The following is an 11,770-nucleotide window of genomic DNA, read 5'->3' on the forward strand; positions in this document are numbered from 1 at the left end:
GTTCGTGTCGATGGAAAATTGTAATTATTTTCATCATAAAGAGTTATTCCTCATCGCTTTCCGTCGAAGGCCAATCGCAAAGTCTAATTTAGGTGTTCCATTGGAGATTCTTGTACAAGATCGGAATTAATCCCGAGTTTTCTCGTCAGTTCCTGGAAGTAATAATTTTATCAATGATTCAATAACAATTGTTACATATTTTAAAGTTAAGTTGCAAAATTAATTCAGTGGTATATTTTAGGTTACAATTGCAAAGAAATAGTTGTTTAGATATTTAATGCCATCAGTCGAAAATATTGATAGTCGATAATATATATATATTATAATATATTTCAATATATGTATAATCGATAGTCGATTATTTAATTTGGTATCTTACAAACTTACCCAAGGAGTTTTTTGATAGAGGATTATCAATGCATGATATTGAAGCATTTGTCGTATGTAAATAATAATAATGGCGTAGAATAAAAGTGAATGCTCCTGCTCGATCTCAGTTGATCTATCAATACAAATTACAGAGTGAGTTAGTTTCTTTATTTTACGATACTGTGAATGTTAAGATTTTATAGTAATAGCAAATACGACATTTTAACGTCAATGGGTGTTTTCCATTTGGTGATGTAAGTCACGTTCTGTTTTTGTTACTCGTTCATGGAATACTAAGAAAAATAGTTTTGTGTCGATTTGTTGACTAAATGGAAAGTCATCTATTCCATCCATTATCTCCGATACTAGTCGTGATTTATCGTAAGAGATTTTCGGAGTTAATCCCATCGGTAGTGGGTTTCTGTGCTTTTAACCTGTTTTTGAGGTTACACGACACCTTTTTAGAATTCTGAATATATTGTGTTATTCTCTGATTATTCGCTTTAATTTTTTGATATGATTGTAAATAATTCTGACTTTATCCCAGTGTTTTATATTGATGATTTCAAAGATGCCTTTTTAACCCTTTACTGCTGAGTCGTAGTAATTGCAATCGTACATAGATTTAACATAATCCTTGCATTGCAAATATTAACAGGTTCCTTATAATGTCATAATTCGATTCATATTTAAATTTAATATATGTGTAATTTTTATTTTTTAGTTTTCTAACTAGCACAACTCTACAATGTCGTCTTCATTTATGATATTACGACGTAGTATCGCGACTTCCTGTGTTTGCAATGGAAAACGGAATTTTCGCAAATTCTTATTATACGGTAAACGTGGTAGTCGCAACTTCAAACAACAACAAGCAAAAAATCCAGATCCTGATATACCAATAGATAGTAAGTTGTTAGTTTCAACACGTAACATTTTGGAGTAGGACATTATCTTGATCAAAGTCAATATGATCTGATTTTATTTGTATATAAAATATATTTCCTATATATAAATAAAGAGTCATAAATAAAGAGTAAAAGGATTATAAGTGATGTAGAGAAAGATTAGTTTATAAAAAAATTGAGAATATTATATAATATATTAAGTTACTATAATAAATTACAGAAAGAGGTGTAAGGGATACTGGATTTAAAGTTGGTAATAGATTTGTTCACGTGCCAGAGATGATTCCTGAATTAATTGTTCCTTCATTAGAAGGTTTCACATTGAAACCATACGTATCATACAGAGTAGAAGAATTTACAGAGCCTGAATTCACTGCTCAAGATTTGTTTGATGTAGTATATTCTAAAAAGATAGAAGAAGACTTTGCAAGTGGTCAGTTGGATGAGAACGGAAAGCCTTTAAATCCTAGTGAATATGAAAAGCTCACGCCGCAACAAGCCAAGGAGCAAGCTACAAAAACCGGCTGTGATCTTTTCTCTGAAAAGAAACCATTGTAAGTTCTCCTAGATTTTTTAATTTATAACACTAATGTAAATATAATTTCTTCTGTGGATATGTATCGTGTCAAAATAAAGAAAACTTCTCATGTTCGAAAACACATTTGGATCTCAATCTGTATATGTTTTATTTAGAACTCGCATGTATACATATGTCGACAATTTTGCAATTTACAAAAAGTAACTACTTACTATCGTATATGACTGTTGAAGTGATAGTATGTGCGCACTTTGCTAAGAATATGAAAAACGAAATTTATTACATTGTATATATGTATAAGCAACCATTTTTCAGGTCAGTTTCTTTCTTTATTGTTTTTTCTTTGTGACAAATTGTCTGTAATGGCAGTCAGTGTTTGATAGCAAATAATTACTTCCGCAAAACGGATTGTAATCTTTGTTTTTAAACAGATTACATATTTCTAAAACGATGGCTTACATATAAAACAAGTAGTATCACATGTAATTGTCGCAGAATCTTCCTTCGAAATCGTATAGTTATTTTGATAGACAGGTGAAATTAATTTATTGCTACCAAACTTCGTACTGGATTTCTATTTTATGCAATCCAAAAATTATGTGAGTCCAGAAAAGACAGGCATAAGAATTCCTAACAATGCCGAAATTGATTTTCAATTCCTGAGATTCATAGATACCTTGCATTGATGTCCGTTTGCAGATAGTGGATTTTGTTTGAGATTAGGCTAACTTAACAGTTATGTGTCACTTATCAAAAGATTTTTGAGCGAAGTTTGATTGTTTCCTGTCGGGTAAAAAATGGCGAAAAATTTGAATAGTAAAGTCGTTGTCAGAGTTGTGCGCGGCCGGTATTGCTTGCTACTGACTAGATCACTAGGTTCTAATATATGTATGTATATGTATATTGTTTTTAAAGTGCTGTATTCATATCAAATGTACAAACGGCTTCGTAATTATTATTGTTTCTCGTCAATGTCTCCTAATTAATTATAATTACGCAAGAAGCTCATAAAACAGAGCTATTGAAATAGAAGATATTCTGTTTAGACGAAACCATATTTAGAGAATATCAGTGAATGATTCATGAAAGATATTCGTATAAAAGTAGTGCAGCTGTTAATACAGTGGCTATAAACGTTTCTAGAAAGAGATAACATATACAAAATGCAGTCAACTTATGCTTATGTAGGAAATGATCATAGTAAATAATTTATTTAAACATCTTTACAGAATGCAGCACTTCTGACACATTAACTACTTTTTACCGCTAATATTATTGTTTTTCGTTATTATTTTCTCTATTTTCTATGGTCACCATTGTGAAGAGTGGAAGAGGAAAACATCTCTAATTTTGTACAATGGAATGTTCATTGAAAAAACATAACGAACAAGTTCTTTTTAACCCGTGTCGTGTTTCCACTCTTCAATTAAATTAATGGAAAAGCGAAAATGGCATAGTACTTGATGCTCCGCTGTCAAAAGAACTTTAATCCTATTTCAGTCGCTGTTATTCTTTATCGTCAATATTTCATTTTTTTTTCTTATGTCTTATTCTATAACGTATTTATAATATCTCGTCAACAACTTGAGCATTCGCATTTCTCTCACTCATTGGCAGTACAGAATTATATCCTCTAAGGATTTATATCGCGTAAATTCGTAATATTTCGTTATTCGTTTTATACATATGAGCGGTTATGGAAATGAACGAGCTCAAAGCCATCTAAGTCTATCTGAATCCGTCAATTAAAAACTCCACAGTTAACAATACTTAAAAAACCCACAGTTCTCTATCTCTCTCCTTCTTTTTCCCCTTCATACTCTCAATAGCGGAGTTTGTAAAGCAAGTCATATGCCATTTGCTCTTCAATTAAACTCGATTGGTGTTTTAGTTTGTTAATTATCAGTCTATGATATAATTGGATATTTGACTGGTAGAATCAGTCATTTTAATAAGGCAGGTACACGTGTTACTGCATGATAAAGATTCCTCTGCATGAGAATTTTTTTTTGGGACATATATGTATCCTCATATATATATTGGGACATATGTGTATACTCATGCAGATGTACAACATTGACAAGTATATTTTTGTGAAATGGAGCACAATAGTGAATGATTTGTATAGCATATTGTACGCAATTTTTAGTGCGTTAACCAAATCTTCGAGTATCAACGTGACAGACCAATATAAGTACAAATTTGTAAATCTTTGGCATTCAGTAACGTGTACCATACATCTAATCGGAGATCTTGAGTATGTAAAGATATATAATTATTATAGATGAGTGAACGTTATTAAATTTTTCGTATACCTTAGCGTTTCTCTATCAAATGCAAAATGATATGCAACTATGTTAATAAAAGTTAACGTGGAAAGACTAGGGAGGGAACACTGCTGAAATTTGATATAATAATTCAGCTGACTTTTCATACGCAAGATCTCGAGGCAATTACTAATAACGATAGGGCAGAAATTTATTCCATTGGATCCCCCACATTCTCGAAGATCGTTGAATGCGGATTGCTGGTAGCGGGCCATAAGAAACCACCTACACTGCCAGGTGGTAAGTAAGATGCACCTCCACTAAGACCCACCTAATGTTTCATATTGTATCAATTATTTAATATTCAGCATAAATAATTAATTTCTTTTTTATACTTTTGTATCTACATATATGCATGTATTCTTGGAGAAAATATGTGCCAAGCAAAATGATATGGAAGCATTGTGAGAGATGTAGACACTTCAATTTTATAATGAAATATTTTTTATGGATATTATATATATATATATACGTGTGTGTGTGTGTGTGTGTGTGTGTGTGTGTGTGTGTGTGTGTGTGTGTGTGTAATATAAAAAATATGCATGATTGCTTGATTATATTGATGTGAAAATGTAAAGATATAAAAATTTGAATTTTTATTTTATTAAGATATAATACTGTAAGAATATTTATCAGATTATTGCATATACAAATTGAATCAACTGTACGATTGTACAGTAATGAGAGTACAGATTGTCTAATTTTTTTCATATTGAATGTTTCCAGTTTGAAGTGCGTTACAAGTTTGCTAATAAGATGGTATATAATCTTATATCAAGGATGGTTCATGCACAGTAAGGCAAATTAGAATAAAAGATAACTGCCAAATTAAAGAAAAATAATCATTTATTTGCATTTAACATAAATAATTGTGCTAATAAATCGCAGGTACTAAATAACATTGTAGGTACTAAATAACATTATGTACATTAGCTCACTATTGCAAATGTGGAAAGCATTTACAATAATGCCGAGACACTCTCAATAAAAAAAAATCTTATCTTCTATATTGAGTGAGAACTATGTATAAGGGTTTTCCAGTTTCATTTTCTACAGTGTCATTTTCTACGGTGTCGATTAATTTACTTCCTCCAAATAGAGAATGTCAAAATCACAGTCCAATTGTAAAAAGCGCTCCAATAGCTGTACATATCGCCTCATTCGTTTGCCTGATCTATCTATTTTTATTTCGGTAACTTTTTTTATGAATTTACCTGCTGGCTCCATATAAGCGACCTCTCTGCCAACTGGCAATCCGCTGCCAAGCGGGACGGTAGACTCTTCCACCTCTCCTCGTCTCGCTTTCTATCTCTGTCGAAGTCTCTGTCGACGTGTCCTTGAGAGAGAGGCGGCAAAATCTGTGTACGTTGTGCCAGCTTGTAGCTGTCTTGCCTCGGTACGTGATCGGCACGTCTACTGGTGCTGCCGGCGGTGGAAACTGGGATCGGGGTCGGACTACCGCCGCCCCTGTGCCGATGATATAAATTACGCTTTTGCTGTAGCATACGTTGCTGCACTAGAAGCTGCAGCTGTGTGCCCGAGTCGCCGCGTATTTTAAATTGCTGTTGATTATCGGGCGGTGTGGACGGTGGTCTAAGATGGACTAAATCCAGGTGGCCTCGAGCTTTTCCCGAATCTGAAAACGATTAAATTATTGCATTATCGTAAATCGTGAAGTTATGAACGTTGCCAAACAAATAAACGGACGTGACGTACCTTGAATACTTCTCTGCTTGGATGGTCTATCGCTGACACCTTGCTGACAGAATAATAATCTAGGTCCACCATCGGACGCTCTTCGTCCCTGAGAGACTCGGGATATTCGACCAGCGATTGGGGATGGACTCTTGGGTGGCGGTGGCGTGCAAGATGGTAAGCTGCTCGTGAAACAATTCGTTCCTGTATAATCTGGCGGACAGCCAGAATCGAAGCTAGACTCGAAGAGTTCCGATGACGAGCTACCGCTGCCGCCCGCCATAAACAAAGTTGTTCGACTGGGTGGATCAATAGGATCCATAAGCGGGTTATCAAAATGATGTTGATAATCACTTAATCTTCGATTGACTATCTGACTGTCAATTCGTTGACTGATATCGTGATCTAGGCCTAATCTATGCTCTTCAAGTTTGATCTGCGCCTCGCGCAACTCGTCTCCACTTGGGCCTTCTTCTAAATCACCTTCAGCGCTGCAACAACCTTCATCGGTCGAAGAACTCGTCGAGCTGAATCTCTTTCCTCCTCTGTTGCTATCTTCTCTTCCTCTGAAACAAAAAAGAGATTTTTTTCTCGTTAACTTATTTGAAATAAATATTTGTTCTACCATTATGCTTTTTGCGGTGACTGCGGACAGATGTTTTATATAGCAATGGATTCAAAAAGTATTAATCAAGTATTCTCATCATTTCATCTTTTAGTATTAGTCTGCTGTTTAATTGTAAAAAATATTATTACATATCGTAAATTAATCTTGTGTCCTTCTCACGAGTCCTTTTATTGATATGTTATTTGATCAACTATTTATTATTAGTAGCATAAAATTATTATAAAATATAAAATATATTTGCAGGGTAGTAGATTTCATCAATCAAATGTTGTGATTAATGCGAAAAATGAAATCATAAATGACATAAATATTTGTTCAAATAATAATGTGTTTTTTACTCATAATAAACAAAGTAAACTAAAATCAACTAAATTATGATTAAAAATCAGGATTTAGGATAAAAGAAAAAAATAAGAAAATGAAATGAGGAGTTACCAAAAATAAAGCGACAGCAATGTGCTTCCAATCCAACCTGTCCTGACAAAATCTTCAATATGTGCGTCACCCATCAATAAAGTTCAACGTCCCACTAAGCTATCGCTGTAAATAAAAATTGATTGCATTAAGGCATTGTTCGTCCGATAATTTTCCGACTGGCAGGATTGGAAGTTACTAAATTGAAATCGGTATTTAAAATTAACTCCTTAAAAGAAAATACACGTGATGGTGCTTATTGTTAGTAATATATGTCTACCTTGATTTAAATTTATCTTCTTTTGTTCTTGCAACTGTGGACCAGCAGGCATTATTAATGGTACTGCTGACACGATGTTGTTTCAACCTTTCCAGCAGTAAGAAATAAATAGCAGCGTGATGGTCATAGCTGCTATTTCGTAAGGACTGTTAAAAGATAATATTCATGTTTATATAATATAATAGAAGATATATCGAAACGATGTGTGTATAGTTTGTAAAAATATTTTCTATCTTTCTGATTAGGACAATGCTATAATTTTTTTTCTGAATATATATATATACATATATCATATAAATATTATATGTATATATATTCCTAATTTAATGTAAGACAATGATGAAAGAATGTTTTCTTACCTCTCTAGTGCGACTAATGTCTATTCCTAAACTGTGCATGAGTCGAAGTATTTGTTCATTTGGTTCCTGAATGGATGACGATGGCCGCGTTACGATCACTGAACAAATGCTATCTGCCGTCCCCGCCATCCAGCGGTGCCTCTTGATTTGTGGAATGGTGTATCGTTTGGAAGGCTCCAGCACTAACATCTTACGTATTAGGCTCTCACAATCTGTAACGAATTTTGATATGTAAATGCGACGCAAATACTAAACACAGAATGTGTACACAGATTTTGTATATAATCACCTGTGCTCATAAAGTAAGGAATTCTAAATCTGCCGCTTAGCACACGATCTCTTAATGACTGAAGAGTTGATCCATCGAAGGGCAATGCACCGCACACTAACACGTACAATACAACGCCCAGGCTCTATAAGAACGAATTATTTATTTCAAATCAATGTATAATTCGTTTGGCTATCTTGAATTTTTATTACATTATTATGCGAAACTTACCCATACGTCGATTTCCGGTCCGGCATAATGCTTCCCACGAAAGACCTCGGGAGCAGCGTAGGGAGGACTACCGCACCACGTACTCAATCGTTCCCCCGGGGCAAATCTGTTACTGAAGCCGAAATCGGCAATTTTCACATTCATCTGAGCATCGAGAAGCAAGTTCTCCGCTTTCAGATCACGATGTGCCACACCCGTCACATGGCAGTATTCGACCGCGGAGAGTATTTGAGCGAATGTCGCACGTGCCCTGGGTTCTCCCATTCTTCCATATCGCGCTATGTAGTCGAATATCTCACCTTTGCTCGCGTACTCGCACACCTACAATAGCGACGAATGATGATGTATTTTATTTGACAAGAAGAGAAAAAGAAACGGTTACAATTTTTCGTTGTAATAATATTATCTAAATTCTTTGGAGCGAAATCTCATACTTTAAAGAATAAAAATTGCCAATTTTGAAAAAGCGTAACTCAATTTTTAATCTTTAATAGTGAGATTTCACTCTTCAGAGTGAGATTTACTCTAAAAGTTTAAGAGAGTACTCTCTTTTGAGATTTCCATATTTTCTTCAAAGAAACTATACGGTTTATGAGCTATCTCCGTGTCTTGATACATCATTAAATTCCAATGTTAAATTCCACGTGAATACTTCACCAGGACGAGAAGTAACCTGATACTCAGTATAATATTCACGAAACGTTAGCATTTAATGTGTCAAGACACGGAGATAGCCCACAAATTGCCTTGCATCTTTGAATTTTATGCTTACCATGTAAATCATGTTCTTCGTCTCCATAACTTGATATAATTTGACGATATGAGGATGTTCCAGCTGCTTCATAATTTCGACCTCTCTATAAACTTTCTCTAGATTAGTAGGATCTAATTGGGTTTTGTCGATTATCTTAATAGCCACCTAGAAAAGAATACGTATAGCAATAATAGCAATTTCTTTTTTTTTTTTTTCAAATGACGTCGCTTAAAAAAATATCGGAAAGCGCGTACCTCTGTTTTCGTAATTCGATGTCTGGCCAGTTTTACTACAGCAAAATTACCTTTGCCGATCGTGCCTTCGATGTCGTAAAATCCGACGCGAATTTGCTTTTTACCCTGTGTCGATCCAGTATCCATGTTTAAATATCTCGTTCAACTTGCACCCTCTTTTACGAATTAATTCTTCCCACCAATCTCTTTGCTAATCTACAACAATAGGAGCGCACGGCTTTAGAAGAGAAGCACTTCTAGTTTTCTAATAGTTTCATAAAATGGTTTCAGATATAAAATGGCTTCGTGTAAAATAAAACAAGCGTATTATTAAAATTTTTGTATTAACCCTTAAACACCATTACAGGAACAACACAATGTAGTGGACACTACATGTTATGGCACACCCAACCCGATTCGATTATAACTTTCATAAAATTATTAAAAATAAATATATTATAAAAATTCAAAAAGATGAAAATGTTATAAAAAAATTATTTTTAATCAAAACGTCAGACATTAAAAAATATAATGATAGAAAAAAATGTATATATATCTTTATTAATTAAAAAAGTTACAAGCAGTAGAAAAGCATTGAAAAAAGGAAGTTAAATAGGTATATCATATCGAAAAATGGCGTTTAAGAATTAAGAATAAAAATATGAAACTAAGGAATTGTAATAAAATAACAATAACAAAAATGTGTTCAATACGATATATCTATATATTGTGCGAGCGGAGAGTCATAAAATATGAAAACCGAAATGTGATCGTTCACATAGAAATTCTTTCGAGAAGCTTGTTACTCGTGTCATCATTTGTGCAACTTTTAATAGCCGGTCTTTCACCAAGCTTTTATCACTACCGTTTGAAACGTCGATTTTTGTCCACGGCCCTTTGTGACTTTCCGCTCTCGTGCACTGTAGAGCTTTCTTTTTTTATGTATTTGTGTCTGTGCAAGCAATTATACGCAGGCGCAGGCTTCGATGAAAATTCATAAAGACCCACTTCGAAAAGTCGGATCTGACGGATCGGATTTTTACGAGCCGTAATTGCTTTCGTTGTCGCGCGCGAGTTTTTACGCAAATATCAATATCTCCTGCCTCGCTTCCGAAGTATCTCGGACGATATCGGCGAACGCGCGTCTAACTTATGATAATTACTTATCACGCGTGTCGATCAGCCGTCGAAGGCGATGTATCCCGGAAGAAAGGAAGTCGCGGACAAAAAAAAAAAGGAGAAAAACACAAAGGCGAAAGTGTGCGAAAGAAAGAAAAACGAGAGTGACGGACGATCTCAAGGAGAGAGCGCTTCATGTCAAGGATTCGCCGCGAGTCCCGACAGAGTACAAAGTCCCGCCCGCAACAAGTACAACAGAAATCCTCGGCTGACGTCACGGATCGACAACGACCTCCTACCCATCGAGAGAGACACCGCCGATCGATCGCCGTCGATACTCCTCGATAGGGAGAACCCCGCGCGGTCGGACGAGGTCGCCGACGTCAGGACGCGGACGCGGACGCGAAATCCCGCTCGGACCGCAGCACCGCGCCGATCTCTTGGAGTCTTGGGAAGGGATGTATACGCGATATCGAGGGATGAACTTCCCTTCTCTCGAGTCGCTCACCTACCTTGACTCGGTGAATTACCGATGGGCCGCCTCGAGAATCCCCCGAGCGCGCGAAGCGAGACAGGCGGAATTGACAGCGACGAAGACGACGGGGAGACGGTAGTGACGGTACTCCAGAGGACCCATCGGTGAGGATGCGCCGGACGTCGTGGCGCGCGCGCCCCGCCAGATATCCGGAGAGATGAAACACAGGGATGCTTGCGAGTGTCCAAACTGGTGGTGTCCACCACCGCGAGCGGACGGAGCGTGTAAGCGGAGCGGTGCCTACGCGCGCGCGACTCAGCGTAGGAGCTCCGCTCGGCGCGGCGGTTCGATAACGACTGACCGGCGGCCATGTTACCACCCCCCCCGTGCGCTGCTCCGGCTCGGCGGCCGACGACGATAGTGTCGGCGCCCTCGGCCCTCGCCGCCCCCTCGTACACCGTACCGTCGCCCCGGCCATTCTTAGCGAACCATCCCTCTCTTCGCTTCCTCTCTCGATCACTCCCTCTCAGCTCTCTCTCTCTCTCTCCCCCTCCTCACCCCCTCTACCACTTCTCTTCTCTTCTTCGCCTCGCTCCCCACCCCACCCCACGCCCGCCACCCTCTGTCCTCCCGCTGCTCCCACGTAACCTACGTCGGTGCACCCGACGCCCACCACTACCGATTACTACCGTGAGCGCTCGCGCCCGTTATCTTCGACAATTGACGTCACGTACGTATACGTGCCCGGTGTGTCTGTCTCATCGTTAATTGCTCCTCGATGCAATTGCACGACGATATAGCGACGCTCTGCGTCGGCACGTGACCGCCGTCCGAGTGTCCGCGCTGCGCGACCGTGGTGCCTACGCGCTCGGACATTTAAGTACGGAATAGCGATGCGGCAAGGGCGTATGTCGCCGCTCTCTCGGATGACCTAAGTCCATTCGGGGGCACTTTGCATAAAGTAGATTGCATAATACCGAGTGCCACGCCGCCTCGGTCGCCGCGTGTCGCGACTCCGTCGTGTCGATTCACGTTGAGGATCGGAAACTCTCGGTAGACGCTCGTCCGTTTATTTACCTTACAACCCGGGGAACATACTCGGAATTACGCTCCTGCGATTAGGATCGTTTATTTAGCACGACGTCTCCGCGACGTCTTAGCGACGAGAAACT

At 37.7% G+C, this 11,770-nt stretch overlaps 2 protein-coding genes across 3 annotated transcripts; one reads left to right on the forward strand and one right to left on the reverse strand.

The window, feature by feature from the left end:
- The first annotated feature begins 433 nt into the window (after nucleotides 1-433).
- LOC108745530 (39S ribosomal protein L41, mitochondrial) lies at nucleotides 434-1,929 on the forward strand. Of its 2 annotated transcripts, none has more exons than XM_018481712.1 (3): nucleotides 434-522; nucleotides 1,094-1,277; nucleotides 1,498-1,927. In XM_018481712.1, exons 2-3 carry the CDS (start codon nucleotides 1,118-1,120, stop codon nucleotides 1,833-1,835), a joined length of 498 nt encoding a protein of 165 aa, XP_018337214.1. In that variant the 5' UTR covers nucleotides 434-522; nucleotides 1,094-1,117; the 3' UTR covers nucleotides 1,836-1,927. The 2 variants fall into 2 exon arrangements, with proteins under 2 accessions (XP_018337214.1, XP_018337215.1); XM_018481713.1 differs by lacking the exon at nucleotides 434-522 and adding an exon at nucleotides 547-623 and having other exon boundaries at nucleotides 1,498-1,929.
- Nucleotides 1,930-4,095: 2,166 nt separating this feature from the next.
- On the reverse strand, nucleotides 4,096-11,071 carry LOC108745651 (MAP/microtubule affinity-regulating kinase 4-like). The gene is made up of 10 exons (XM_018481949.1): nucleotides 10,636-11,071; nucleotides 9,026-9,220; nucleotides 8,790-8,936; nucleotides 8,018-8,338; nucleotides 7,808-7,931; nucleotides 7,519-7,730; nucleotides 7,160-7,305; nucleotides 5,859-6,403; nucleotides 5,357-5,778; nucleotides 4,096-4,413 (listed from the first exon to the last, which is right to left on the reverse strand). Exons 2-10 carry the CDS (start codon nucleotides 9,149-9,151, stop codon nucleotides 4,294-4,296), a joined length of 2,163 nt encoding a protein of 720 aa, XP_018337451.1. The 5' UTR covers nucleotides 9,152-9,220; nucleotides 10,636-11,071; the 3' UTR covers nucleotides 4,096-4,293.
- Between the last annotated feature and the right edge of the window lie 699 nt (nucleotides 11,072-11,770).

This window comes from Trachymyrmex septentrionalis, unplaced genomic scaffold (assembly GCF_001594115.1).
Source record: "Trachymyrmex septentrionalis isolate Tsep2-gDNA-1 unplaced genomic scaffold, Tsep1.0 scaffold14, whole genome shotgun sequence".
Taxonomy (NCBI): Eukaryota; Metazoa; Arthropoda; class Insecta; order Hymenoptera; family Formicidae; genus Trachymyrmex; species Trachymyrmex septentrionalis.

Coding starts and splice junctions, on each gene's coding strand:
- LOC108745530 (XM_018481712.1), top strand. CDS start 1,118: ATGTCGTCTTCATTTATGATATTACGACGTAGTATCGCGACTTCCTGT. Junction 1,278..1,497: donor TCCTGATATACCAATAGATA/GTAAGTTGTTAG, acceptor AATAAATTACAG/AAAGAGGTGTAAGGGATACT.
- LOC108745651 (XM_018481949.1), bottom strand. CDS start 9,151: ATGGATACTGGATCGACACAGGGTAAAAAGCAAATTCGCGTCGGATTT. Junction 8,937..9,025: donor ATCGAATTACGAAAACAGAG/GTACGCGCTTTC, acceptor ATTCTTTTCTAG/GTGGCTATTAAGATAATCGA. Junction 4,414..5,356: donor CGCTTATATGGAGCCAGCAG/GTAAATTCATAA, acceptor ATGAAACATTAG/GTGGGTCTTAGTGGAGGTGC.